The sequence below is a fragment of the Pararge aegeria genome, chromosome 5 (assembly GCF_905163445.1).
Source record: "Pararge aegeria chromosome 5, ilParAegt1.1, whole genome shotgun sequence".
In the NCBI taxonomy this organism is placed as follows: Eukaryota; Metazoa; Arthropoda; class Insecta; order Lepidoptera; family Nymphalidae; genus Pararge; species Pararge aegeria.
The window spans coordinates 11448864-11475157 of record NC_053184.1 but is presented as its reverse complement, the minus strand read 5'-3'; the positions used below and the strand labels follow the sequence as shown (position 1 = coordinate 11475157).

Below are 26294 nucleotides of genomic sequence, written 5' to 3'. Positions count from 1 at the left end.
GAATCTCTCAGTCATCAGTCTATTAGGGATAATTGCGATTAAGTATGTGTAATACAGTTAAAAGTAAACTACATTGTTGGACTATTTTTTAGCCTTCAACCTTAGATCAATATAGTGCTCGGCTCACACTCTGTAGCAGAAAAAGTCCTGCTTGTATTTTTTTATTTATAGTTTTTTTAATTTTAATATTAACATTTTCAAATTATAGAAGCGTGATTTTAATGATATTTCATTATTTTTATTTTACCTGTTTGAGATTTGGAATAATACTAGAATCGTACACTTATCACGGACCACAGGTAAGGCTAGTTTATTCAGGTAATACTGAAATCCCTAATAAACTTTCAGATTTTATCAAGCACCCTCTTATATCTGCGCACACCTTCGAGATACCAACTTAACTCAAAACGGTGCTAATTTATACTATAATTAATTACATGATTACAAACCATGACGACGGATTTAGTGACAAGTCATTTACTTCACATTATCTTGTCCACACTAAATTGTTATTTAGACAAATAAATTAGGCGGCGCTATTCCGCCGATGACGTTGCAACGACCTGTTTTGAATTCCCTCGGTAATTTACGACGCACACATGTCTAGCCTAACGTGACTCATACATTCTAGCCTGCTTATTAATAAACATATATAAAGGAAAAATAAACTGCTTACTTCCTTTTGCGTGCCTACAAACATAAAACTTTTTCGTGCGTATCCTAACGAAAACATAAATTAGGTAAATTTACTACGCTTTATAGAGAGCATCCCCTTCATTACAATATGTTCGTAACGACACCGAGGGTCACTGGGTAGTCAAATCTCCCCTACACGAATCCGAAGACCGGATCGGCAAAATTATCAAACTTTTTAACTTCCAACTTTTCCTTAAACGAATAGTAAAGCTAGACTAGCTAGTCGCTTCTTTCCTTTAGTATGCGCCTTCCTTGTCTCACGTTAAGGCTGATGCACATCAGGGGGCAAAAGCGAGGATCGGTGGAAGTTGAAACCGTTTGTCTCGGTGAACAGCCGGTGTACACTGTGCTGGTTTTGGGGCAGACGCGGCGTTTCAGTTCTCGTTGTTGCGATGACGGCGGTGCACGTCACTTCGCCTGCTCTCCCACGTTGCGTACCAACGATCGCGCCGATACAAAACTAATAAATCACGGGAACTGAACAAAGTAAAATCCTGACGGAGAGATTATAACTCGATATGAGATAACAACGCACGACTCCGGTGATTAATTGCCAAAAGTCCGTTCAACTCCGATGACTTGGACGGAAGCGTAATCTCGCCGGGACTAGATTTAGATGCGTAATGTAAACAGATAAACATTGTTGAAGATTTCCGGAGATGATTGTTTGATTGTTGATTTAACGCATAGTACATGAATGGTAGAGTAGTTAGGTAGTGTGTGTGTATGTGAATGTGTCCGGGTAGGTAGGACTGGTCGGGATGGCCGGGCAGGGGCAGTGGATCGCGGGCCTGGTTTGGGCCGTGCTGGCGTCAGCACTAGCTGACTCCTGGACAGCTTACCAGGAGCAACCATGTTGTCGGCCGGTGTCGCACCATCGCATCCGTCACCATCGAGGTGAGAAAGATTTATTTATTTTATTCAAAATACTAGGAACACCTCATAACGTGAATCTGTTAATATAAAGCATTGTTAATGACAAAACTTTTCAAGAACTATTAAATCGTTTCTCGCCTCTCCTACTTATTTTGTGTACGAAAACAATCCGATATATTTATTTTAAAATTCGTTTCTAAAGTGTTAGCACACGGGTACTTAAGACTTTAACATGACAACAGAACCGGGCCGCATGTGACCCGAATTTCATCAGTTTTGGTATTTTTAATCTCCAATACAAACCATGATTAATTAAGAAATAGTTTTTCATTGGTTCATAATTCATTGTGGTGTTATAAATCAGATTTCTTTAATAGAAATATGCAATCTTTTTTTCCCTAGGACTCCCCATAAATTACTTTACGTTACTTTCAAACTTCGTAGATAAGTTTCAACAACATAGTTTATATATAACATCAAGCCAACATTTTAGAACTTATTTAGTTCAAGATAAGACATCACAATGGTGCTCAGTTCGTTATCATATAAGACCACACGAGGGAGGTGTGCAGTGAAACAGAACACGTTATCTGGCGTGCATTAGTCATAGGTAAATATTTAAACTATAGAACACAGACTAAAAGTGCACGGAGCAAGTGGCGTGCATGTAGGGTATGCAGATGATATAAATTTAAGAAAATCTCCAGTACTAGGTATGAATACTTGAGGGTAGGCTTTTTTATAACTTGTACTGGAGATTTTCTTCATTTTATTTCATCTGCATACCCTGTGCATACCCTCTATGCACGCCACTGCACGGAGCTATAAATTATGAGGTTCATATGAGAGATAAGAAACAAGAGTAGTCCATTTATACGGTAAAAGTTAAAATTAGCGGTTACTTTCCGTCGCATCGCCTTCGTATAGCCGTGACCTTCCTATTCCGAAGCTTTTAAATTCTCGGGAAGCAGACAGTTATATTTTAATATTCGTCTTTCTTTGACTTCTTTTCATTTAAATTTGGGTGAACTGTCGGAAATCAAAAATACAATTGCATGATGACATTGTCTATCATCTCGATTGTATTTAAGTTTTCAATCTTTTAAAGTATTTAAATATTTTGTACAATTAATAAAGCAAGTTACTTTACACCTTTACTTCCTGCCTATGCTAAACGTGTAGGAGGACAGACTTAATTTACGTGACCGTAGTGAAGTGTTTATGTAATTTTAACGTAAGCGTAAGTTAATGTAGCTTGAGCCACTTAAAAGATACTCCTAAGTTAACTCACAATAATAAATATGATGTCTTAATTAAAAAATTAAAAATTGTTGACTGTGTCGTGTATTGTGTTTAATTCGTTATACAATCACAATAAAAATCCCACTAGGGTGGAAATATACATTATGATTAATATACATTATCTCGGAAAAATACTAGGTATATAGTCCTGCGGAAAAACAGAAATTCCACGCGGACTGTTGCGGGCGTTTAGGCTCGTCTGTATAGCGGGAAAACATTTGAATGTAGAGCGCACACATTATAGGTATGTCTGTTTAATTAAAATAACAAAGTTTTTAGCTGTGTAGGCGCTACAACTCTTTGTCTTTACTGTCAAGTTTTCGAACTAACCATGATGTTGTCTGAAAATTGACTTTTTAATTATCCATATTTTTTATTTCGAGATTTTGCTGGACTGTTTATTTTTAAATAATTATCTATATATTTATGTACGTAAATATAGCTTACTGTGGACATTTTCTACCTATAGAGCCTGTATATTTTATTGCCGTGATTAGACTTTATGTCGTTCATAATTAGTAAATGCCCGGGCGTCATTTCGTTTCATTACCGCCTATTAGTAATTGCGTGTAGTTCTTTATTTGTTGGTACCTACGTAGCCTTCTAATTTTTCTTACTTGATTGAGGAAATAGCTATAAAATTATCTGTAGTTTTTTAAAATTTTACATAAAATACAGAATTCTGTTACTATTATTATTTTAAAAGTTTTAAAAGATCAAGCTTCACATAATATATAATATAAGTACATATAGATAGATACTTGGGTATAGTGAGTAGTAATAGGCCAATTTAATTACCAATAATTCATTACACAGACATTTATTTTTAAGTACCTACTCAACCACTTTGGCCTATTTTAACAGCTGTTTTGAAACGCGAAGTAATTTATGACGATTCTACCACTGGTACAGAACAAAACATCAAAATCAGAAGCAAGTTATTTATGAAAACAATTTACAAATCATCATACAACTTCACGTTTTCGTTTGTTGCGTATAAAGGTTCTTTGGGTCCAATATTTTGTTTATTGCTCGCATATTATTAACTTGCGTCATACACGCTAATACGTGGAACTATAATTTATAATTTTGCTTTAAAGCTTAAATCTCTAATTACAATCAGCAATTAAAAGTGTCTTTAATCTAGGCTGCCTCGAAATAAAAGTTTATAAGTACCTCTGACTTGTATATTTTTTGTAAATGTGTGTTGTAGCACATGCTTATGTAATGTCAAGTAGCTTAGTGTTCACCAACCAATTCAAATATTGTTCTAAATCTTGTTCTTTAACGTCTTGCCCCTTCTGGGGCATATCCAAATTGATAATAAGTTATAAAAGGTCCGGAAGCCATTATTCATTAACCTTTCTCCCCTAACATAAAAACAGCAATAAAATAATATTTGAGGACGCATTTACTAGCTATAATAAAAACGCATGTGGAAACGTCTCACGCGAACCCATGCCCATATCGGTCCACCATCGGGCTAACTGTCTACGGGGGGCCAGCACGAATCTGCAGTAAGAAACTTTACGTCGTGTATGTAAGAATACGTTTACGCAGTCAAATGTCCATTAATGCCCGTTTTCACTAACGACAAATAAGGCCATGCCTAAAAAAGTAACGCCTAATCTAAGCAAACAGTTACCTTTCATTAATCGATTTTCACTACGCAACTTATCGTCTTCTTTTTCTCCACATGCACCATACCTACCTAGGTAGACTACCTAGTCTCCGTACCTAGTGGGCCGGAACTTTCCGTTGTACGTAGTGCCACTGGTACGGCTTCTCGCTGGATCCAGCCAACCAGCCGAGGTCGCTTCTGAAGCTTAGAAGGCCACTCAGGTCGCTGAGTGCTTCAGGGAGTACTGCTGAGGAGCCAAAGTTTGCTGAGATTTGTTCTTCTACTCTTTTGCATCGAAGCATTACGAGTGTCGGTGTTTCATCTGCCTCCATACACAGAGGATTGTCGGTTTTACCTTAAATTAAAAGGTGTTTGTTTAGTGGGCAGTTTCCTTTTATCATGCTAACAACCTAACTTTAGATATTAAGGTTTTCTTTGGCAATAGGCTCAGCAACAGTCAAATAGGTGAAATTGGCGGTGTCCAGCCCCATCCATGCCTCGGAGATAGTGTTGCCCAAATGCAAGAACAAGACGAGACTTAGCCAGTCTTGGTCTTGGTCTTGCGCCAATACACCTGGTCTTGGTCTTGGTCTTGGTCTTGCGCTCCCAGTCTTGGTCTTGGTCTTGGTCTTGCAGCAAGAGTCTTGCAAGTCTTGCAATTACCTATTAGTCTATTACTATTTATTAAAGTTTACTTTAAATCTTAGAAAAACGTATTAGAATTGGAACATTGTGAGCTTGAATTAACATAGCCATAGTAAAGATCAAGCAGATTAATAAATAACTGAAGATTTGATAAGAAATTCGAAAAATCAACTGACCTATATGTCGTTTTCCATGGAAGTAACTGTTTCTTAATAAACATTTATGATTTATAAGCTTACATTTGCTAAAACATGTAAAAAAACAAATTAATTACAATAACTTGACTGTATTTTAAAGAACAATACTTATCTGTCTAGAAAGAGATTGAACCCTCAACTTATAAGAAATTTAATAAAAGAGTTTTACGATTTATCATTTATTTGAATAAAGCTGAAGAGTTCGTTTGTATGTTTGATGACAGAAGTTTTAAAATAAATAAATAAATCCTGAACGTCACTATACCTCCAAAAGTTACTATTCCTCGTGGACGAAGTCGCGGGCACAGCTAGTAAATACTTACTCTCATCATCTCTCTCAGAGATATTCGAACACTTTTTTGCTATTTTTTCTTGTAAAAACTTAAGAAATATAATGACTAAATGTACAATAATAGTACCTAAGTAATTAGTTTAAAACCATATAAGTAATCAATATTATAATTACTTACTAGAATGAATTATTATGACATCTACTACCTATCCTCACCATTTTATCCTAATCATAATACTACTTGCGTGATCAGTATAATGTATTCATTTTCATTCTAAGCACTCTGAAACTTATTTATTCTTTGGAACACCTGTAGGTACTCTTAAAATTCGAAATTATTTTGCATGAATAGTGTCAAATGTTATGATTTCGGCGCGGCGGCAACGATTGTTTTAGATTTCAAAAGAAGCCGCCGGCGCGTGTATCATAACCATGTACTTCCGAAAAGCGGCAAATTTCTTTGAGAAGTAAGTACAAAACCTTTGATGCCGCATTATCAAAGTGCCGATGGTGAAAACATAACTATGCATGCACTCAGTTTGATTTTAATAGATATTTTTTTATTCGCTATGTTTATGGTATTAGTCGTAATGCGCATAGGTCCAGTTTTTCATATTCTTTGATATAGTTTTTTGCGTCTCATAGAATTCCTAAGCGTACCTACCTACCTATACACCGAACTGTTACACCTAACTACTCCGTGAAATAGCGCTAAGTCCTAGCTGCAAGACGCAAGAGTCTTGCAGGCTATGTCTTGTTCTTGCTCAAGTCTTGCACGGTCAGTCTTGGTCTTGGTCTTGCTAAAAATACGCGGTCTTGTTCTTGGTCTTGGTCTTGCAAAAACGCAAGAACAAGACCAAGACTGCAAGACCAAGACTGAATTTGGGCAACACTACTCGGAGAGCACACTACACCGTCAATCTCAGTAACCATCATTCTTATCTAACTTTTAAAAATAGCCCATAGGTATTGGAGCAGCCTGGAAGGTCTAAGCCGTTCTTGTCTTTTCTATGGATGAGAAGACCTGAGAAGACCAGTGGGGCATAAAAATTAATGTAATTTTTCTCGCGACATTAAGCGCATTTTTTGTCGCTGTAATGTTTAATTTAAGCGACGCATAGCCCGGGCCGAATTCTTTTCGGACATCTATAGGCGAGACGGGAACAATTTGCCATCATTAGCAAGTAACAAGCATTCTCCAGGCTAAAGCGTCCGCGTCGGCACAAAAAAACGTACCATATTAAATATCTTCCGCAGATTCAGAATCATGATATCATATTTTATGTCTTGGCCAGCATTTATTACTTTTATTACAAAAACAACTTGATAAAAGACTTTCTTAGGTAATTCTTATGTCACTTAATTTTGCTGTAAAATATATCTTAAGCTCATTTAAGCCGATACTTCAGTTTTATTTTTTTTATTCAAAGTGTCAGCTTTGCAATGGATTGAAAAATACCTACCTTTAATATTTGATGTTATATTTCAAAGTAGCTACTCCAATCCGTTTCAACAATCATTCGAGCTGTAAAAGTTTTATTTATCAATAAATCTTCATCCAGAAATTATTTTCATACTGTATTTCTAATTAACAATATTGTGTGTTTAAATGACGTATTGATTATAATTTCACTCTAATATCTACATTGTTATTCTCGTCTAAGTACATTCGTCTTGTGTATCTAAAAACAAAACAATAAAACTCGTCGAGTCACAATTCTCACCTACTTTACTCTAACAAGGATTCGTTAAGGAGTCGGTTTGTAAGAAGTCGCAGGGAGCAAAAAAAGGCTTTGAATGCCCGATCGGTTCCAGTACCAGGGGAGGGGCAGGGCCAGGCGAGGGGGAGAGGATCACTGCAAACCGGATTCATGCGCTCGCGCAGGTAATTGACTCCGAGCCGACGCGGCCGCTAAATTAAGCCATAACATAGCTAGATGTATAATCGAAATATAAACGATGTTTCATAGTTTTATTATAATGTTAGCGCTACATCATTAATAAGGAATTCCCATTATAGCTGTTACTCAACACGATGTTAAGATGTTACCTATACCTACCTAGGTGGTCATTACTTTTATTTATTGTAATTTTATTTAAATGCTTTCAAATAACTTTGAGGTTCAATGTTTTGTTTGTATAATTGAAACAGGTAGGTACCTACCAACTAGACAGCATAGAATCGGCCTAGCACCTAGTTTCGACGATTTTGATGTGACGCAAAAATAGCTTGCAAGAGTGCAAGCTATTTTTGATGTACAATTCTAGCTGAATTTAAAAAGTAGCCATTGTTACCTTTAAGCCAATCCTTACGAAATGCATTTGCATGCAGATAGCTTCTATCCTTGGGACTAGAATATAAAACTTTTTGGATCGAGAAAACCAACTATTAAGCGATAAAGTCGCTGTTTTTCGTAATAGTTCTTGATGTTCTCTTCCCTGTATTAAATTAATTACTCAAACAAAATCAAAAAAAAGGAAATTAATTAAATAAATAGTAATGCTATAAATCTAATTGGGCAGTCAGCGGAGAGAGGTTGGCCCTTGTCAGAGTAGTAATTTAGGCGATTACACATGTCACCGCGGAGCGACGTGATAAGTTAATCGCGACGCACCAAGCTGCGATTCCATCGATCCCTACAGTCACTATATAGTCAATATTTATTTTCCTACTTGTTAAAATAGATTTGGTTAACTGAATTTTATCTTTGTTTTTGTTTTCTTAAGGGGCCTGCCTGCTTTCTTTCTAATAAAATGTTATGATAAATAATTTCACATTTTCTGAGGCAAGTAAAAAGTACATCGGGAACTATTTATGTGCAAGATAAGTAAATATAAACGTGCCAAATTTCATCAAGATCGGTACAATAGATGAGCCGAATAAAGGTAACAAAGACACACAAATACACACTCGTATTTATATTATAAGTTTGGTTAGATAAGTGTTGTGGTCAGGGGGCAACAATGGCGTGCGAGGCGTGTGGTCCGGCTTACGGAGGCTGACCAATCGTTCTGACACCACTCAGACCACTCGATCTTATCTCACTAATATGGACTATGCAGTCAGCTGCCAGTTGTTATAAGATACCGCTATCCGTAAAATTCCCATACAAACCGAAACGATCGTAGGTAGGCATACCTGAAGATAAAATGCCTATTACATTATGAGATAAGCTGTGAATACTGTACTGGAAAATAATAATTTCGATTGAATTTGAACGCTATACGCGTACGTCTTTTTCATTAACTTAAGACCTTAAGCTCTTGTCGGTGTAGCCTTTTCAACCTTCTCTAACCATGCCCCCATTGACACGCGTACTTATTGGATAATAAGAAGAATAAATACAATCTGAATAAGGTACAATTTATGAACATTCCGTCACATTAACAACATTATCATGCTATAATAAATAATCATTTTAAAAATAAAAAAATTAATGATAACTAGGCCCACTTACTTTAAGTTGTATTTGCCTTACAAATAAATGTCGAATAATGTCGGAATAACTGTTCATTCAATATTTTATCGCGCTTTGACATTTGAAATGTGCTCTCAATTGAAGTGCAACAAAACACTGCATTAGTCATACAACACTTATTGGTAAGACGCTACCTAACTGCGATATCCAATGGGCATGCAGTCCGCAGGGATTGATTTAAGAACAATCAAGCCGAGCCTTCAGTTCCGCCAGCATATTATGTACAGTAGCTCGAAATTTAACTATTGGTACCGAGTTGAGGGTTATTCTGAAAGTAGCATATGCGATTTTGTCTTTTGTACGATAAGTTTCCTGTGGAAAAAATTTGATTGATTTCCTTTAAAGCAACTATGGAAAAAGGTGTGATTGAAGACAAATTCGACTCTGAGGCTTGCATTTGAAAGCAATACTAGCCCCATCCTTTCCACCTTTGTCCGCATATAATTTCTGATAAGTTTCTCATAAAAGCTTTCTTGTACTATTCTTAGTATTAGTAGAGCTTTTTTTGACTAAGCTCGTCTGGCGAAGTACTATCGCCAAGTTGTATTGTCTTGTTCCTGTCTAAAGGGCTTGGTTGCCAGTGTAATTACGGGTACGTTACACGTAATACCTACGCGTCAGATTGATGGACAGAGGGCGGGACTTTGAGTTGCATGCCCTGCGTAGTGTTTGCTCTATACTACTTAAAAATGACATCAAACCACTACGCTGCTGAAATTGGGGTTGGTGGCATTTATATTTTCCCGTATTAATGATAATATCCGACTCCGAAGGCTTGACGTACCTGCTCGCCAAACACAAAAACACCAATTCCCGAATTGGTACTGAATAGAAAATTCAATCCCTAATATTTTTTAGCACGACCCAGTCATCGAGCCATGCAGCCATGCAAACATGCTAACCATTGCATCGACGAAACAGTAATTTGTCGAACGATTAGTAGGTATATACCAAAAGTAATGTACCAAAATATTGGAATCATAACGAAACACCATTAAAACATAATATACACTGCGCCAGCGTTTCATAACTATTATTATATGCATTTAATAATATTTACTTGAACTCTACACTAAATTGGTAACAATTTAAAATAAATATTAAAAGCACTCGTATTCCACTTTCGAGCGGGAAGCACGTAAATGAAGAGTACTGTTGCCCGCAATAATTTTAAAGGAGGCGTCAGAATATGCACATTTTCCCGCTGCAAAAAATCTAGCTTTTCGTGATACAGAATGTTACATCAAAAGTTATGCTTATTAAATGTAATAGTAACAAGCGGAGAGCCAGCGTTCTGAGCTTAAATAACGTTAACAAGCTCTCAGAACATTAACCACTACAAATCATGATAATCTTTGCATTGTTGTTTCATCTGTTCATTTGCTTTGTGCACCGTCATCGTTAATCAAGGTTCTTTAAAACTATCAAACACGAATTTTAACAATAACTTAAAGTTAGTCTACTACTTTCTCTACGCTCTGTGCTTTATAGGATGAGGTTTGTCATTTCACGGTTTTGGATATATGTAGCAAATAGAAAAAAGAAATACTTACTAGCGGTTCTCCTACTACTAGGTATAATATGTCCTAATAACTTAGTGTTAAAGACAGAGTTTTTATACTAGAAGCGATAAAAGTCTTTATTTTGATAAGAAATAATGTAATAAGTACTAAATAATTTAACGTAATGTACTATATTGTAAATAGAGTATCCTCTTTAAATATATTTATTGCTTACTAGTGCGGCTAAAATGGCTACCACATTAAAGATAGATATGACCTTTTTTAAAACTATTTAAAAGTAACCCGGCAAACATCGTTTTCATCTACCTAACTAACAATTTATGCACGTCAATATAGCTGTCGGGTGGCAGATTTTTTACTGAACTAGTTGAAACTTATAGTTATATTTTGGCCAGTTTACACAATATTCTCTGTGTTGTTCCAATTGATAACCTGTACTACTGTAACTGTCAAGTATTATCAAAATCCGTTCAGTAGTTTTCGCGTGAAAGCGTTACAAACGTTCATCCATACTTGCAAACATTCGCATTCATAATATTAGTAGGATTTATTTAGTACTAAAAGGAGTGACATTATATTAAACAAAAAAATATGTGTAGGTACAAGGAAAAACATAGCTCTGAACAGTGGCGTGCACATCATACATGCACAAAAGCACTGCCTACCCTGAAGTTGATATATAACTAGTATAGGAGGAAAAATTTTTGCCGTTTAATGCAATATTCCTGCTGTACGCATACCCTGGTAAGAAACCGAGTGCACACCACTGTCTCTGACTGTGAGAAGAAGCAAAAACCACTAAACTTTTACCCCCTTATTAATAATTATTGGTTACTATTCTGTAGTTACACCATGTTAAAAGGGGAAAATAGTAAAACTGTTTTTATTTATTCTCGGAGTCAGAGCTTTGCTAAAGCTTCGATTTGCACATTAACTGATATAAGCTAAATAAATCTAAAAGGGAGATAGTTAGAAAACGAATAAAGAAAGTCGTTTTAATATATTTTGGAAACCGTGTAAGGATTTCTAGTGTTCAGATAGTTAGTTAAAGGGGCTTTATTGGGCGTGTAGCGTCGCTCACGAGCAGTCTCGCGGAGGTTTGCGTAAATCGAACTGACAGACATGCACCTCGGAGTGACTGACGCGACTTGAACCCTTCTATCCGAGATAAATCACTCGCACAGTGTAATTTGAAACACGTGTGTTTCGAAAGGCAAGAATAAAATTAGATCGTGTTTTCTAAAGTTAAAATACACGTTCGGTTTGTTTAATTGGAGATGACATTAAAACGTTGTTTACAAAGAGAAACACGATAGAAGCTACTCTGACGAGGAAATCAAAACATTTCTCACTGGATGGTTGCTCTTTTTGTTTATTCATTTATTAGTTAAATGGAACGACTGATCTTTATTATATTGATGATCATCTTATTTATGTTTTTTCTTTAAACACATTATCTTTAATCATCAACAAAGCAACGGACTTTTCAATGGAATGGAGTTTTGCATAGGTGTAGTGACCCAGTTATTGTGAGATGGATTGTAATAATTCTGTTAATATACTATACTTTCGAAATTAAAATGGTTAAACGGTTTTTTTTAATTTGGTATTAACATTAAGAAATCTTGTGTCTTGGAATAACACACTGACAAACGCAAATCTCAAAGTTTTGCAAAGTCTATACCAATCTACTCAGTTTATAAATCCGCATTTGGCCAGCGTAGTGGACTACGGCCTTAACCCTTCTTATTGTGGGAGTTCATCCGTGCCTTGTCTTGGGCCGATAATAGGTTGATATGATGATAAGACGAATAAGCTATAAGCACAGTCTAATTCCGTCCAACCGATACGCAATAGGTGTAATCAAATACTATATTTAATTAACCTAACGTCGCTTTTTAATTAATCGCATCATAATTGGTAGGCAAAACAACGAGTAGTTTCAATGTGCGAGAATCAGTAAAAGCTGTGGTTTGATGTACTTGGCGTGTATCATGTTTGGGATTTGGCAATTCTTCAAAAATATTTCCGGGCATTTAAGCAGAAACTTTTTCCATCGCAAATTGCTTTAATGAAAATATTTTTAATTTATATAGTGTATTCATATAAATCTCCTATTTCAATGATAATATTGGTTAAACTGTTCAGATATTAAATTGATGAAGAGCAAGTTATACGAACTTGTCAAAATATACGTAGGTAGGAACTACCGGGAGTTAACTAGTTTCTGTCACTCACATCGTTCATATTATGTACTATTATGTAAGCTTCGTAAATGACTAGGTATTGTCTTCAAGTATCGAACATTAGCTCGGTTGCCTGTCGATAAGACCGGCAACATGACACTTACTGAATACGACCTAGGCTCGGCACGGGCGTTATCCGAGAACAGCTAGAGGAAATGTTAAATACTTATAGCGTTGGTATCTTCAAACAGAATATACCTAACTAACGTTTAAATGATAAGTAATAGAACTATGGTGTTGCTATTACGAGTTTATGAAAAAAAAATAACGAATGATAGAAAATATTTTCATGTTATGTAATCAAGCAAGAGTGAAATATAAATTGTTTCACCGGTGAAGGAAAACATCGTGAGGAAACAAGCTTGCCTGAGAGCCTTCTCCATGCTGTTTTCAAAAGCGTGGTACTAGCCAGCGTGGTGCGATGCGGCCACTAAACCTTTCTCATTCTGAGATGAGATCCATGCCCAGTAGAGGACCGGTAAAGGATTGGCGATTATCAAACATTATTGGTGAAGCATTGAAACCAACTTCTACAAAGTCTAAAACTATTTTATAAATTGAAAAAAAAAAAAAAAAATCGGAACCGACAGGATTTGAACCTGCGACTCTCTGGCAATGCGGCCTGAGCGCTTTATTCAATTAAGCTACGGCTCTCCTACCGTAGCTTGATGCCGAAATTAGTATATGCCTTTCACATCAGTCTAATAGCGACTTAGCTAGCGATGCATTTTCATTTTATAAAATTGATAATTCCTCCAAGTGTAGGTAAAAAAACACTAATAAAAAATATAAAAAAGTCTAAAAAGATGTTTTGTATATGTTAAGCGTTATAGGTAAATGTGGATAATGTTTTTAACATTTTTTGACTCCGGTGTGGCAGATAAATAAATAGCTTTTTGAAGGAACCTAAATATTAAAGAAATATTTATGTAATAAGGTGTTAATAGGTTATTTTCATAGATATAATATAATGTTTTGCCTGTAATATTACGGCATAGTCATTAATTCTCTGTCAAAAGCAAGCAAAGCCTATAATTTCGTAATAAATTATACCTAATGCTGTTTATAAAGTAAGTACTTATAAACTGTTCTGTAATTAATAGGTAACTTTGTAAGGAGATTGTAAAGGCGTTGTCATAAATGAATTTCCGTAGTAGGTATTTGTGAATAATGTCTTGGAAACGATTTTTGAGTATTTAATTATAGATCACTACGGGATTTTGACATCCAAATTAATTAGTTATATCTTTTAATAATTAGATACGCAATAAATTGTAAACTTTACATGTGGTCGAAAATCTATTACCTATATCAAAGTCATTATTCTCGCTTCCTCCTACTCAAATTATTTATTTTAGGGTCCCTTAACATTTAAGAAAAATGGTTATATTTATTTTACTACAAGTTGACTGAAATCTCATCCAGTGGTTAGTTTGTAAATTCCGTAAACTTAACGTAAACTTTCAGTTCCTACTCGGCGCAGCGTCGTACTCAAACGCTAAATCGCTTAGCGGAACGTCTATCTTGGTAGGGTTGTATGAGCTACGGAAGAAACCAACCAGAGCAGAGGAAATTCTGAAATTGCTTCTCGATTCCCTAGTGGTTAGAGTTGGAAGGTGCAGCTTTAATAGGTTCAGTTTCAGAAGAACCGAGTTCGAGCTCCGGCACGCACCTCTAACTTTCGGAGTTATGTGCATTTTTGTATTTAAACGCACTTTCTATGTGTAAACAGTGAACAATACAATTCTATTCTATTCTATTCTATTCTATTGACTAGCGTGGTGGACTACGGCCTAAACCTTCTCATTCAGGGCGAAGTACTGTGGATAGCAGTGGGCCAGTAATAAGTTGTTAATGATGATTTCTCCTGCTAGGGATTGAACTCAGGACCACCTACTAATAATACGATAACAGTAACCGCTGCGTTAAGGAGTTTGACAAAAATCTATTTATGTTCCATTTTAAAATACAGCCAAGTTAGACAGCCGATTGGCGCAGTGGGCAGCGACCCTGCTTTCTGAGTCCATGGGCGTGGGTTCGATTCCCACAACTGGAAAACGGTTGTGTGATGCACATTAATGTTTTCCTGTGTCTGGGCGTTTTTCTGTATATTATAAGTATTTCTGTATATTATTCATAAAAATATTCATCAGCCATCTAAGTTCTCATAACACAAGCTAAGCTTACTTTGGGGCTGGCGATGTGTGTATTGTGTGTAGTATATTGATTTATTTATATAAAATTTATAAATAAATCAATTTAAGTGCCCATATTTAAGTGTCGTCTTAAAGACTACTTTGAGTGAAGTCATTTGAACAAATGTCGTCATTAATGTGTATTATTCATAATTTTCATTATATATATATATATATATATATATGTATATATTATTTTTATGTCATTTTTTTTATTCTATGTATATTTTGATGTTTGTGTGCAATAAAGTATTTCTTCTTCTTATTTATTTAAATAGAGTTACTTATAAAGATAAGTACTGCTATTTGTGGTTGTCATGGCTAGTGTCAAAAGCATTAACCTACCAAATGATTGGTCTTGCTCCGTTATCTCCCATCAATATTACGACTCGATGCATTGAATTAAAAGTTGATACGACAAAAAAGCAACATGATACAGCTCCAGGGCAATTACTCCCATTTTTTTCGCGACTCATACCTGCCGGTTTGTGTTTATGGCAGCGCTTAGTTGAGTGGAATGATTTTGTAAAACTGTTGGACAGAATCCAAAAGCCTCGGGAGAACAAACGATACAAATAGAGTCAAATGGGTGAATCTACCGGGCTTCAACGGAGGGGAAATCAAATTATGTTACTTGATCCTGAAAACACAAATCAAATGAAGTTGATAATTATATGAATTTTATTTTGTTAGTATTTAGCCATTTTTAGTCATAGTTAAATTAAACTTATAGCATAATTAACTAGCTTCTTCTTCTTCCTTTTCTCTCTGGGCAGTTTCCACATGTTCCACACAAATTTCCCGTTGTTGCTCGCTACTCCAGCCATCCAAGCTCATTCCAGAATCTTAGCACGCTGCACAGGTTGCTGAGGACTTCCGGGATAGTGGCTGGGGATCTCAGATAGATCTTGCGCTGTACCGTCACGCTCTTGCACTCCACCATCACGTGTGGGTGTTTCATCTGCCTCCATGCATGCTCTGCAAATAAAGCTGTCTGTGGCACCTACAATGGAAAGATGACTGTTTAAGGAGCTATGCCCTGCTATGAGTCCTACCACCTTCTTTAGTTCAAAACTAGCTGTTGCCCGCGAATTTCTCGGTTTTTAAATAATCCGCTGCGCTGTAAAACCCCATTTATTTACCGAGATAAAATGTATACTTATTGATGTCTCCTCGATCCTATGGATTTCTATGCATAATATTACCACGATAAGTTAATTAAGTACATATTGTTAAATAAAGTCATCATTAAAGTATTCATCATCGTCATCATCATAATCAACCCATCCGGCCCAATAATGAAAATGGGTTTTAGGCTGTGGTACACCATGCTCGCCCTACTCCTATTTCCTTTACTTTGACAAAAGTAAGTAAAAGTTATTTAAATTTTTACAAACGCACGTAACTCTACAAAGTAAGGATTGCACGAGGATTGAACTCGGTCCCCCCGACACTAAGGCTGAGTACTGACCACTATGAGCACGTGACTATTATGGGTGAATAATGTAAATATGTATTATTAAGGTGGATTTCTTTTTTTGGTGTTTGTCTCGTTTTTGATTTTCTATATACATCGCCACAACCATTGCATCGATCTTAACGTTTGGCACATATATCGCTTGCATCCTGGACATATTATGATGATTTTTATCCCGGAATGGCGCCAGGGTAACGTTGCGGAGGATGAAAAACACTGCCTTGGTTACGTGTGTACGGTTTAACAGCTTGGTGAAATGTTGTTTAGAGATAGATAACTTGCATCCTGGACAAGGGCATAGGATACTTCTTATCCCGGGAAAACGAACGGTTTCCGCTGGATTTTTAAAATGTTTTAAAAATCGAACACCGGTTAATGTTAGATGTAGCAATAGCTGCTATACATATATACACTTCTTAGAGTGTAAGTTTGCGAGTGTGCGTGTAAATAACGTCCGCATCCATTGTAATCGTTCGCGGGTATTTTGTATTGAATTTCCTCGAGGCGCAATCGCGGTAATCTAACGGAAGTGATTTAAACTGAACCCAAAGATATTTTGTTTTTGACAAGATAGATATGTTTCTATCCATTTTTTAGGATTCCGTATCCGAAGCTACGAGAGCTTAGTTTTTTTATACACATTATACGTATTCCAAATTCTACAGGTACCATAAATTTATTATATTACTTCATCATCACCTGCAACCTACTAACGTCCCACTGCTGGGCACAGATTTCGTCTCTCACAGGAGAGACGGTTTTATCGAATAGACCCACCACGCTCCACTAATGCGGGTTGGTGGGCCTTAACTCCTATTACCACAATTAACTAATAATAACCGGCACCGACGGCTTTACGTGCTCTCCGAGTCACGGGGCTGACACCACCAACTTCCTAACCTACCTAACAAATTCTTTAATAGAAAATACAGAGCACCGTATAATTTGGACCAACCCTGCTTTCGAACCCAGTATCCGTAGTTGAACATGCTAACCACGAGACTAACGAGGCAGTTTATATCACTTAGGTACCTGAATTAGTACCACATCATAATTATAATGACAAAGCCGTTAATAGATTTGATAGGAATCACCGCTCTACCTGTTTACGTTACGTTTACAAAGAAATCTTGAAAGGGATAGTAATAACTAACAAGTGATTCTCTTAGATAACCACGAGAGCATATTTAAGGTTCTATAGGTATAAGTAGATACTATAACCTGTGGTAATAGTTTTAACTAGTAGATCTAAAACGTAATTTTTTGATTAACACATTTGAGACAACCGTCGGACCAGAAAATAATGGTATGTCTAATGCCAATTTTCCATAATCAATCTTATTACTGAGCAACGTTGTTAACGTCAAAAATTATAACAACTTTATTTAGCAACTTATCAATAGATTATAGACAGTGGCGTGCATAGAGGGTATGCACAGGGAATGCAGATGATATAAAATGAAGAAAATCTCTAGTACGAGTTATTAAAAACTTAGAGATAGGCATTGTAAGATTTATAAAAAGCCTACCCTTAAGTATTTATAACTCGTACTGGGGATTTTCTTCATTTTGTATCATCTACATACTCTGTGCATACCCTTTATGCACGCCACTGATTATAGATAGTTCAAAACGCTCATTTCTCCAAAATAAATGTCAAATTAACATCAATATCGATCAATAAACATACTCGAAAGTCGGAGCAATCGAAATGAACGTCATAAAATAACTTCATACAAAAACATAACGAAACTTTTATTGTGCCATTTCCTTGCTTTTATAGTGCCTAATTTTACGCCTTAATAGAATACCGACAATAGTAAATTGCGTGTTGGCTTTTGGCTGGCATCGCTCCAGTCATTTCAATTTTATCCCGCGGGACGCTGTATGTAAACATCCCTAAATGATAAACGCATAATTTAACGCCCCAAAACATGAAAATAAATTGTTCATCTATTTATTTTCTCGATCATAGGAGCGTGAAGACGTTCATTCTGGTAATTTATGAGTTCACACAGAGCTCGATATTCTCGCTACGAAAATGTATCGGTCTTAAATTTATGTTCTAATAAAATTTATTGTGTGAAACGCCTTATTGCTGTTGCTCTCGAGGCTTTATTGAAAAGTAGGAAACTGAGATTGGATGAAATTTATCACACATTTTCTAACAACGTAATATTGACGGAGCGTTAATTTGCAGGGCTTAAGTAAGGATTCAATTTATTATTGTATACTAGCATAACCAGCCCGCTTCGCCGGGCTAGATTTTGCTGTATTTTATTTAAACAATAAACTTACATAATTAAATTTTTAATTTAAGTCTCATAATATATTAAATCAATTATTTCTCTCCGTATTCATTCTTCTGTTCTCTTCTCGAGCGGGTGAAGTTCATTATCTACACCCATATACACCCAACAATAGAATATCATCATAGTAAATAAAAGCTGTATTTGACAGTTCAAAAATAGGAATGCTCCGATCGTCACCAAACTTTACAGGATTGCACGCCAAGTCAATCCGGAGATTCCCTGAAAGTTTCATTGAAATCGGCCCGGCCGTTTAGGAGCCCTTACGGAACATACCGGCACACTTTATCTTTTATATATAGGTAGGTATAGATAGAGTTTACCCATGTGAAATACTTTACTATAATGCATATATAAAAATTTGTCATTAAGATAGGTTTGTAAAATGTTTCTCACTTTACTTATTGCATAAATAAATAAATTTATAAGCGATAATTACTTTACTGAAATCTATTTTCCACATTCATAACGTGTTAAAATATTTTGCCTGACACTACTAAACCCATCGGATACGTAAATTGTGAAAAAAAAGTTCCACATGCAATAGCGATCGCGATGTCTCTTGGTAAACATATTTGTTTTATGCATATTTATATTACGTATTGTTGTTTTTCTTTAGTTTTAGCTCAAAAAATTACACACCGCGCAGTACACAATTTTCAGTAACACCGATCAGCCTTTAACGCTTTAGACCTCTACAAAGAGCAAATAAATACACTATATGTATTAAAAATGTAAATAAACCAATATAACACAAGTTTGTGTATATAATATGAACCACGGTGGACCGATGCACTTTGGAGTCCCAAGGTGCTGGAGTGGTGACCTCGCGCTGAAAAGTGCTGTTTGATGGTCCCACATTAGGTGGAAGTAGTTACAAAAGACTTCCAGCCGTGGACGTTTATCGATAGAAATGATGATATGTATTGACAGCCGGTTGGTGCAGTGGGCCGGTTGACACTGCTTTCCGCGTCCAAGGCCCTGGGTTCGATTCCCACAACTGGAAAACATTTTGTGTGATAAACGTGAATGTTTTTCGGTGTCTGTGTATTTATCTGTATATTATAAGTATTTATGTGTACTATATTCATAAAAGTATTCATCAGCTTTCAGCTATCAGCTCATCAGTTATGCGTACTAAACGCATAACACAAGCTACGCTTACTTTGGGGCTAGATAGCGTTGTGTGTATTGTCGCAGTTCATTTTTTTTATTTATTTTTGTATTTACTAGCTGTTGCCCGCGACTTCGTCTGCGTTTTATTTTGTTTTTGATGTGGTATTAAATTTAGTTGTAGATCTAAAAAAAATTTAAAGTATTGAGTATTCTGTCCTCTATCTCCAACCACAGTTTGGGCAAAATTAAACACATATTATTACCTCTATAGTACAAAAATAATTATTTAAATCGGTTATAATTTGTCGGAGTCAAACACTCCTCTCCTCTCCCAAAGGAACCGAGCTTAATGTCGGGATAAAAAGTATCCTATATTACTTCTAACACTTCCAAGAATATGTGTACAAAGTTTCATGAGGATCGGTTAAGTAGTTTTTGCGTGAAATCGTAACAATCAAACTTACATTGACATTTATAATATTAGTAGGGATGTATATCAAATCACTCGAGGATTCTAAAAAGTTAAAGTATATTACCATTTACACAGTAATTTTCTATAGCTACAACACGGCCCACTTAATAAGTATATATTATATTACTCAGAGTTCTTTTCTTTAAAATTTATCGCAGAATACGATCTAATTCGTGTACTTACAAGCGTGAAAATATACAATACAATGAGGCTTCCCCCAAGCTATGTTGTTCTCAGATTTGACATGTCGAGGCACAAAATCCAATTCCCACGAAGCAACAATACATGAGAGCAGAATTCGCGATAGCATCACAGCCTTCGTCGCCACTGCACATAAATCTGGCTTTGATACATTTTGGTAGGAAGCCAAGTGAGGCGCATCGTACCGCACACGCCGCCCCCAAACATTTCGTTCCTGCCTCGAAAAATAACAATTTTAAACACACTCTTAGTCTTCATACATTTTTACAAACAGGTAAGTATACCTATTGCGTAACGCTAATACAATTTTCAGTTGATTGAAACGGATTGAAAAAAATCTAAACTGACTTTAATTTTCTATTACTATACTGGCTATTCTCATATTAAAATATCATAGCATTGTATATTTTATCATTGGGTTACTAAAAAATTGGCTTCAAATATTTTTACAATCAGGTAAGTATATTTATTTCTTCAACAGGTTATTTGATTTTTGTTAAATAAAAGTGTTTAATCAATAACAAAAGAGACTTCAATATTTAATACTGACGTTATTATTCTATTATAATAATATGGATTTTTCATTGGGTTTCTAAAATCTGTAACTACATAATAAGTAAGTTTATTTCGCTTATTGCAAGTGAATTATTAGTAATTCAAATCAATTGACCCAGTAAAGAGTTATGCGTGTAGCAGTAACATCGTAGAAATATAACGCACTATTGGTCAGAACAATCGTTACTTTGCGGTAGTCCATTAGATTAAATTAACATTTAAACTTAATTATTTAGCTTAGGTTAATTCATTTTTGGAGTTTGGCCAAAAGGTTTATTCACGTTAACTGTTGGTTATTTTGACCAGTTGTTATAAGATCAGTATGTTTGGGTATTTAGGTATGTAACATTGATCGCTTGGTAATATTATTTATTGCGTCATCACTTTTAACTTGTTTCGTAACTGAGATGTTTTGTGTACAAATCGCTGACTAAGTCAAGCTGTGGCGGTCTTTATGATGCAAATCCGATTGAAGCATTTATCTTATGCAACGGCTATTGTCTTGAGCTGGGTCTTACAGATATTGCTACAAAGTGATTTGGAAATGTCTAGTTGACGATCGGAAGAGTACAAAATCCCGTAACAAATAGTTAGTATTACGAGAATGCTACGTTTTTTATCGGTATCTGAAGGTCAACTAATGAAAAAAACTTTTTCCTATCTAGGGGAACATTTCTCGGATTTCTCGTCTTCTAGCCTAGCAACCTTATAGGAATTCTACTATATATAAATAATCAAAAAATGTAACCTTTCTATTGTAGGGTGCTATAAACCTTCGCATATCGACTATCTTTAGCCCGGAAGCATGTTAATTTATTTTTTCAGCTATGTCAAAAGTGGCTGACTGATAAGAAAGTACTTAAATAATTTCATCATTCAAGTAGACACTAGACGTGGCATAGCTAGTAAAGAATTTTAATAATAAAAAAAAATCATCAATCTTTTCATATTTAATGACAATAACTGCAATAGTAAAAACAACATGTAGTAAAAAGAAATTTTGCATTAAATAATCACTATAATATAGTGTTTTTTACGGGATAATATATGATGTCAAATGTTATATTTTATTTAACTGCACAGCAAACGACGATGTAGTAGGTAATTTTGATATAAGAAAAACATGTTGAAAAAATTTATGTAACTAAGTACTTGTACTTAGGAAACAACAGATTGGGTAGAAACAGGGCCAGGTTGGAAAATAAAAAGTCTTTTCAAAATAGCTTTCTTTAAAATCTTGCTTTAACAGCTATAATTAAATATGTTTAATTTCATAAAACTATTTAACAATAGGAACTGAAGCGCATTTCAATTTTGTTTTTTGTAAAAGCATTTAGCTTTCTAAATAGCCTTTACATCGCTAGTCTGCGCGCGATGGCGAACAGCGGCGTAGATGAAGCAAAAACTCTACTTTGAAATGTTAATGGTCAGCGAGTCAGTTACGTCAGTGCGGATACCCGACCGGCGGCTTGACGTTTTACAGTATAGTCTAGCTCGATGTGGCAGCTTATTATTTTTTAGATGGTCGAAGCAATTGTTCCTGAACAGATATGTACTAATGGCCTTACTCAACGGGACTGTAAGCGCATCTCCACGCTGAGCAGTTGGTTTGGTCATCGCAGTAGATAGAGGTAGTAGCACAGAAGATGTTGCAGCCTGTTTTGCGTTAGTCGTCTCGTGCAATAATAATAAAAATAATAATAATAATAATAATAATAATAAAGCCCTTTATTACTGAAATAAAAAGCATGATTGTTAACAAAAAAAAAACATAAATATTCAAACTATTATTTAAAACACAATCTTCCTTATGACTATTTTTCTTAACATATTATTTATATTTGACAGTTTCGCAGTTCAGTACGCCCTTTGGACGAAGGCCTCCTCCATTTCTTTCCATGCATCTCTATCACGCGCCAGTCTTTGCCATGTTGCTCCCATCATTTTGACAAAATCATCGCTCAACCTAATTCTCTGCCGTCCTCTAGATCGCTTCCCTTCTCTCGGATACCATTCTGTCTCGTGCAATACCCGCTGAATAAACAGGGGTGGTTACAACTGCTTTCAGATCTGCCGTTACCAACCGGCAGAAATTAAAGAGCTATGACTCTTGCATGAGTGCAGCACTCGATTCTTTCGTAAAGCAGTGTCGCTTGAGGGGAGTAGGGTTGCTATCCCCAGCAGCACGCACTCAGGTTTTGTCGAATCATTTTTTGCATACTGTGCCAAAAAATCCGAGTAGCATTCGGAACTTTACGGACTACAGCGGGGCATGTGAGGCGCGCGGGTGAAATTTGATTTTTATTTGCTTTATACCCGCTCTTAAGCAGGGCGACTTCTATTAGATTCTCTATCTCCGAGAACATTGTCCTCAGTCTTGCATCATTCATCACCATTAACCAATCAAGATCCTCGGCTAAGTTTTGTGTGCGCTTCTTCTTGGACCAGGGTTCATCTGGATGCCTCTTGGCTTTAATTTTACAAATGTAAAATTGTTCTTTATATCATTAGGAACTATTTACTATGAAGAAATTTTCATTGTGAAGCATGTACAAATTAAAGAAAAAAGCTTTTGTTTTGGGTACAAACAGAAGGTTAGGTTGAACGTGCACCAAAAGGTTCTGTACCCAGCAAGTATTTATCAGTACCAGTAAAATTACATAGTGTCAACCGACCCAAATGCAGTAAAACAGCTCTTTTTACATGGCTAATTCTTCGTTATACCACCTTGTGTTTATATAAATAATTCATTTTAAAGATATAAAAATACCTTATACCTTAAACACATTTAACGACCGATTGGCGCAGTGGGCAATGATTCTTGATTCCTAGGCTGTGGGTTCGATTCTCAATACTGGAAAATGTTTTTCTGTGATGAATATGTATGTTTTTCAGTGCCTCGGTTTATAATTACTTACGTATATTATTCATAAAAATATCAATTAAGTATATACATAACACAAACTACGCTTACTTTGTTGCTGAATGGCGTATTGTCGTAGTACATTTATTTATTAGTTTTTATGCACTCCCCTTGAAATCTCTGTTACGATAATCGATTATCGTATATGTTATAATAATCGTTTTTGATTTAGGCATGATGATTATCTACGTTCAACCGAAATAACTGCATTACATCTATTCGACGTATATACATATATATATATCAGTCAATCGAGGCATCAGTCTTTATCAGTATAGACGAGAAGGAGCCCACATAAAGGATAGTCAGTGTTACGTTAGTGTAGATATTTCCATCGGCCGCCATCACCAGTAATCACTGACATCAATCTACGCTTTACCTTCATCGCTCCATTGTGGAAACGTAGTACGTAGTTAGTGTACTGGCCTCTCATCTCAATAATCTTTAAGAGATACCTATTTTTTCACGTAAAGGATAAAAGTCATTTGGGACCCGAAAAAGAAATATATATATTATATTGATAGAGATTATATTGAGAGATGTAACAAAAGTAATTTTTATATTCAAAAACAGGGACTGGCTTATATTTATTACTTTGTATGTGTTTTTTTTTCAGGCGATGTAATTAAAAGCTATTATTTATTAACTTTTACCCACTCTAATGAGCCGAAACTCCATAGATATACTAAGAGTTCCACTATTCATCACCCAGTGCCATATTAAGTACCACAATAAACAATTAACAATTGAAACTGGTTTTTGAAGATATTCTTCTTTTGGTGCGTTAGGGAAAAATTATAAGAGTAAATTTTTTCGTAAAATTAATAAGGTTTGACAGTGTACACTTTCAATTGTCAAAGTCTGCGGGCGCATTCCGGTGATTTAATTGTAAGAAAATCTTAAATTTTAATGTTGAATGAAACTTGGTTGTCCGATAATGTCTAGTCTATTAGTATCTATTCCAAATGTAATTATGTTTATTATGTACATTTCTTTAATTATGTAGAAATAATTTCGGTGTGATATTTCAATAAACTTTATTTAACTACATAATGCGTTATAATAAAACGTTCAATGTATTAAATTACTTTTTTTCTTTGGCAAGTGTAGTTTTTTCGTCAAAAGTAGAATAAGGCGAAAGATAAAGTTTTTGAAAATATTTTTATCTTTTTACACTAAAGAATTAAGAAGTATAACTTTTAACGCGTGTACATAAGTACACACACGTTTTATTTATTTATTAGGATGATTCTAAAAAGACCAAACTATATAGGTATGCTTATTGGAAGTAAATGAAATATATTTTTTATATGAGCTGTGGGCATTCTCCTTTAACTGTTTATTTACGAAATCACCTTCTTTACCCTATTAATGACCCCTGTTATGTGGGTCTTCTCACAAAAAAAGAGGATGAAGCTTAAACACACTGGCCAGCATCAATGCCGGAAATTTAAATTTGTCCGCGTGTCTCAACCTTAAAACCTCGACCTTAAAAGAGATACATATGCTATTCGCTTATGGTTTCTCGGATTTAAATGTTAGACATTTAGAGGGGACAACTTTTTCATACATGATTTTCGAAACTTCAACCCTTTACGCAGCGCACACAGCGGAAGCTCAAAAGGAAAAAGCTCCGATTGAAAAACATTCTTCATTGGTGCTGTGCTCCTATTGATCTGTATATCACATACATCCAGTAGCCTTCCACGGCATTTGGGCTACCTAAGACTGGAAGAATTTTTCAAATCGGGCCAGTTATTCTTGAGATCATCGCGTTCAAGTAAATAAACAAAGAAACTCTTCAACTTCATACTGGTATAAGATTATAGTGATCGTCCGGATTGACGTCGCAAAGGCTTAATATGCTCGCGGGATGCTCTCTGACACACGGGGGTGGAACTGCTAGCGGCACTATCTTTAAACTTTGCATGTGCTTTAGTAAGATTATAATCAACCTTTCTAAATAAATATGAAAGAGGTGAATATGATCCGAAGGTGTGAAATGCTAAAGCTTGTTAATTTTCCACTATTAATATTGGACTCTACAATAAATTTTACACAAGCAATAATTTTCATTTTCAACTTGGCATATCGTTCATTAATCATAGTCTCAGAGACGACTCAATTTCGACGTCTTCGGGTTAGCTATCGGATTCGGATCGGGAAACC

The 26294-nt window shown here is 35.6% G+C and overlaps 1 protein-coding gene across 1 annotated transcript in view; it reads left to right on the top strand.

Moving 5' to 3' along the window:
- The first annotated feature begins 1098 nt into the window (after positions 1–1098).
- LOC120624124 (semaphorin-2A-like) overlaps positions 1099–26294 on the top strand; it is an 88570-nt gene continuing 63374 nt past the window's right edge. Inside the window, exon 1 of the mRNA XM_039890482.1 lies at positions 1099–1593. Coding sequence (XP_039746416.1) covers positions 1458–1593 — 136 coding nt within the window. The 5' untranslated portion in view covers positions 1099–1457. The remainder of the gene's footprint in view (positions 1594–26294) is intronic.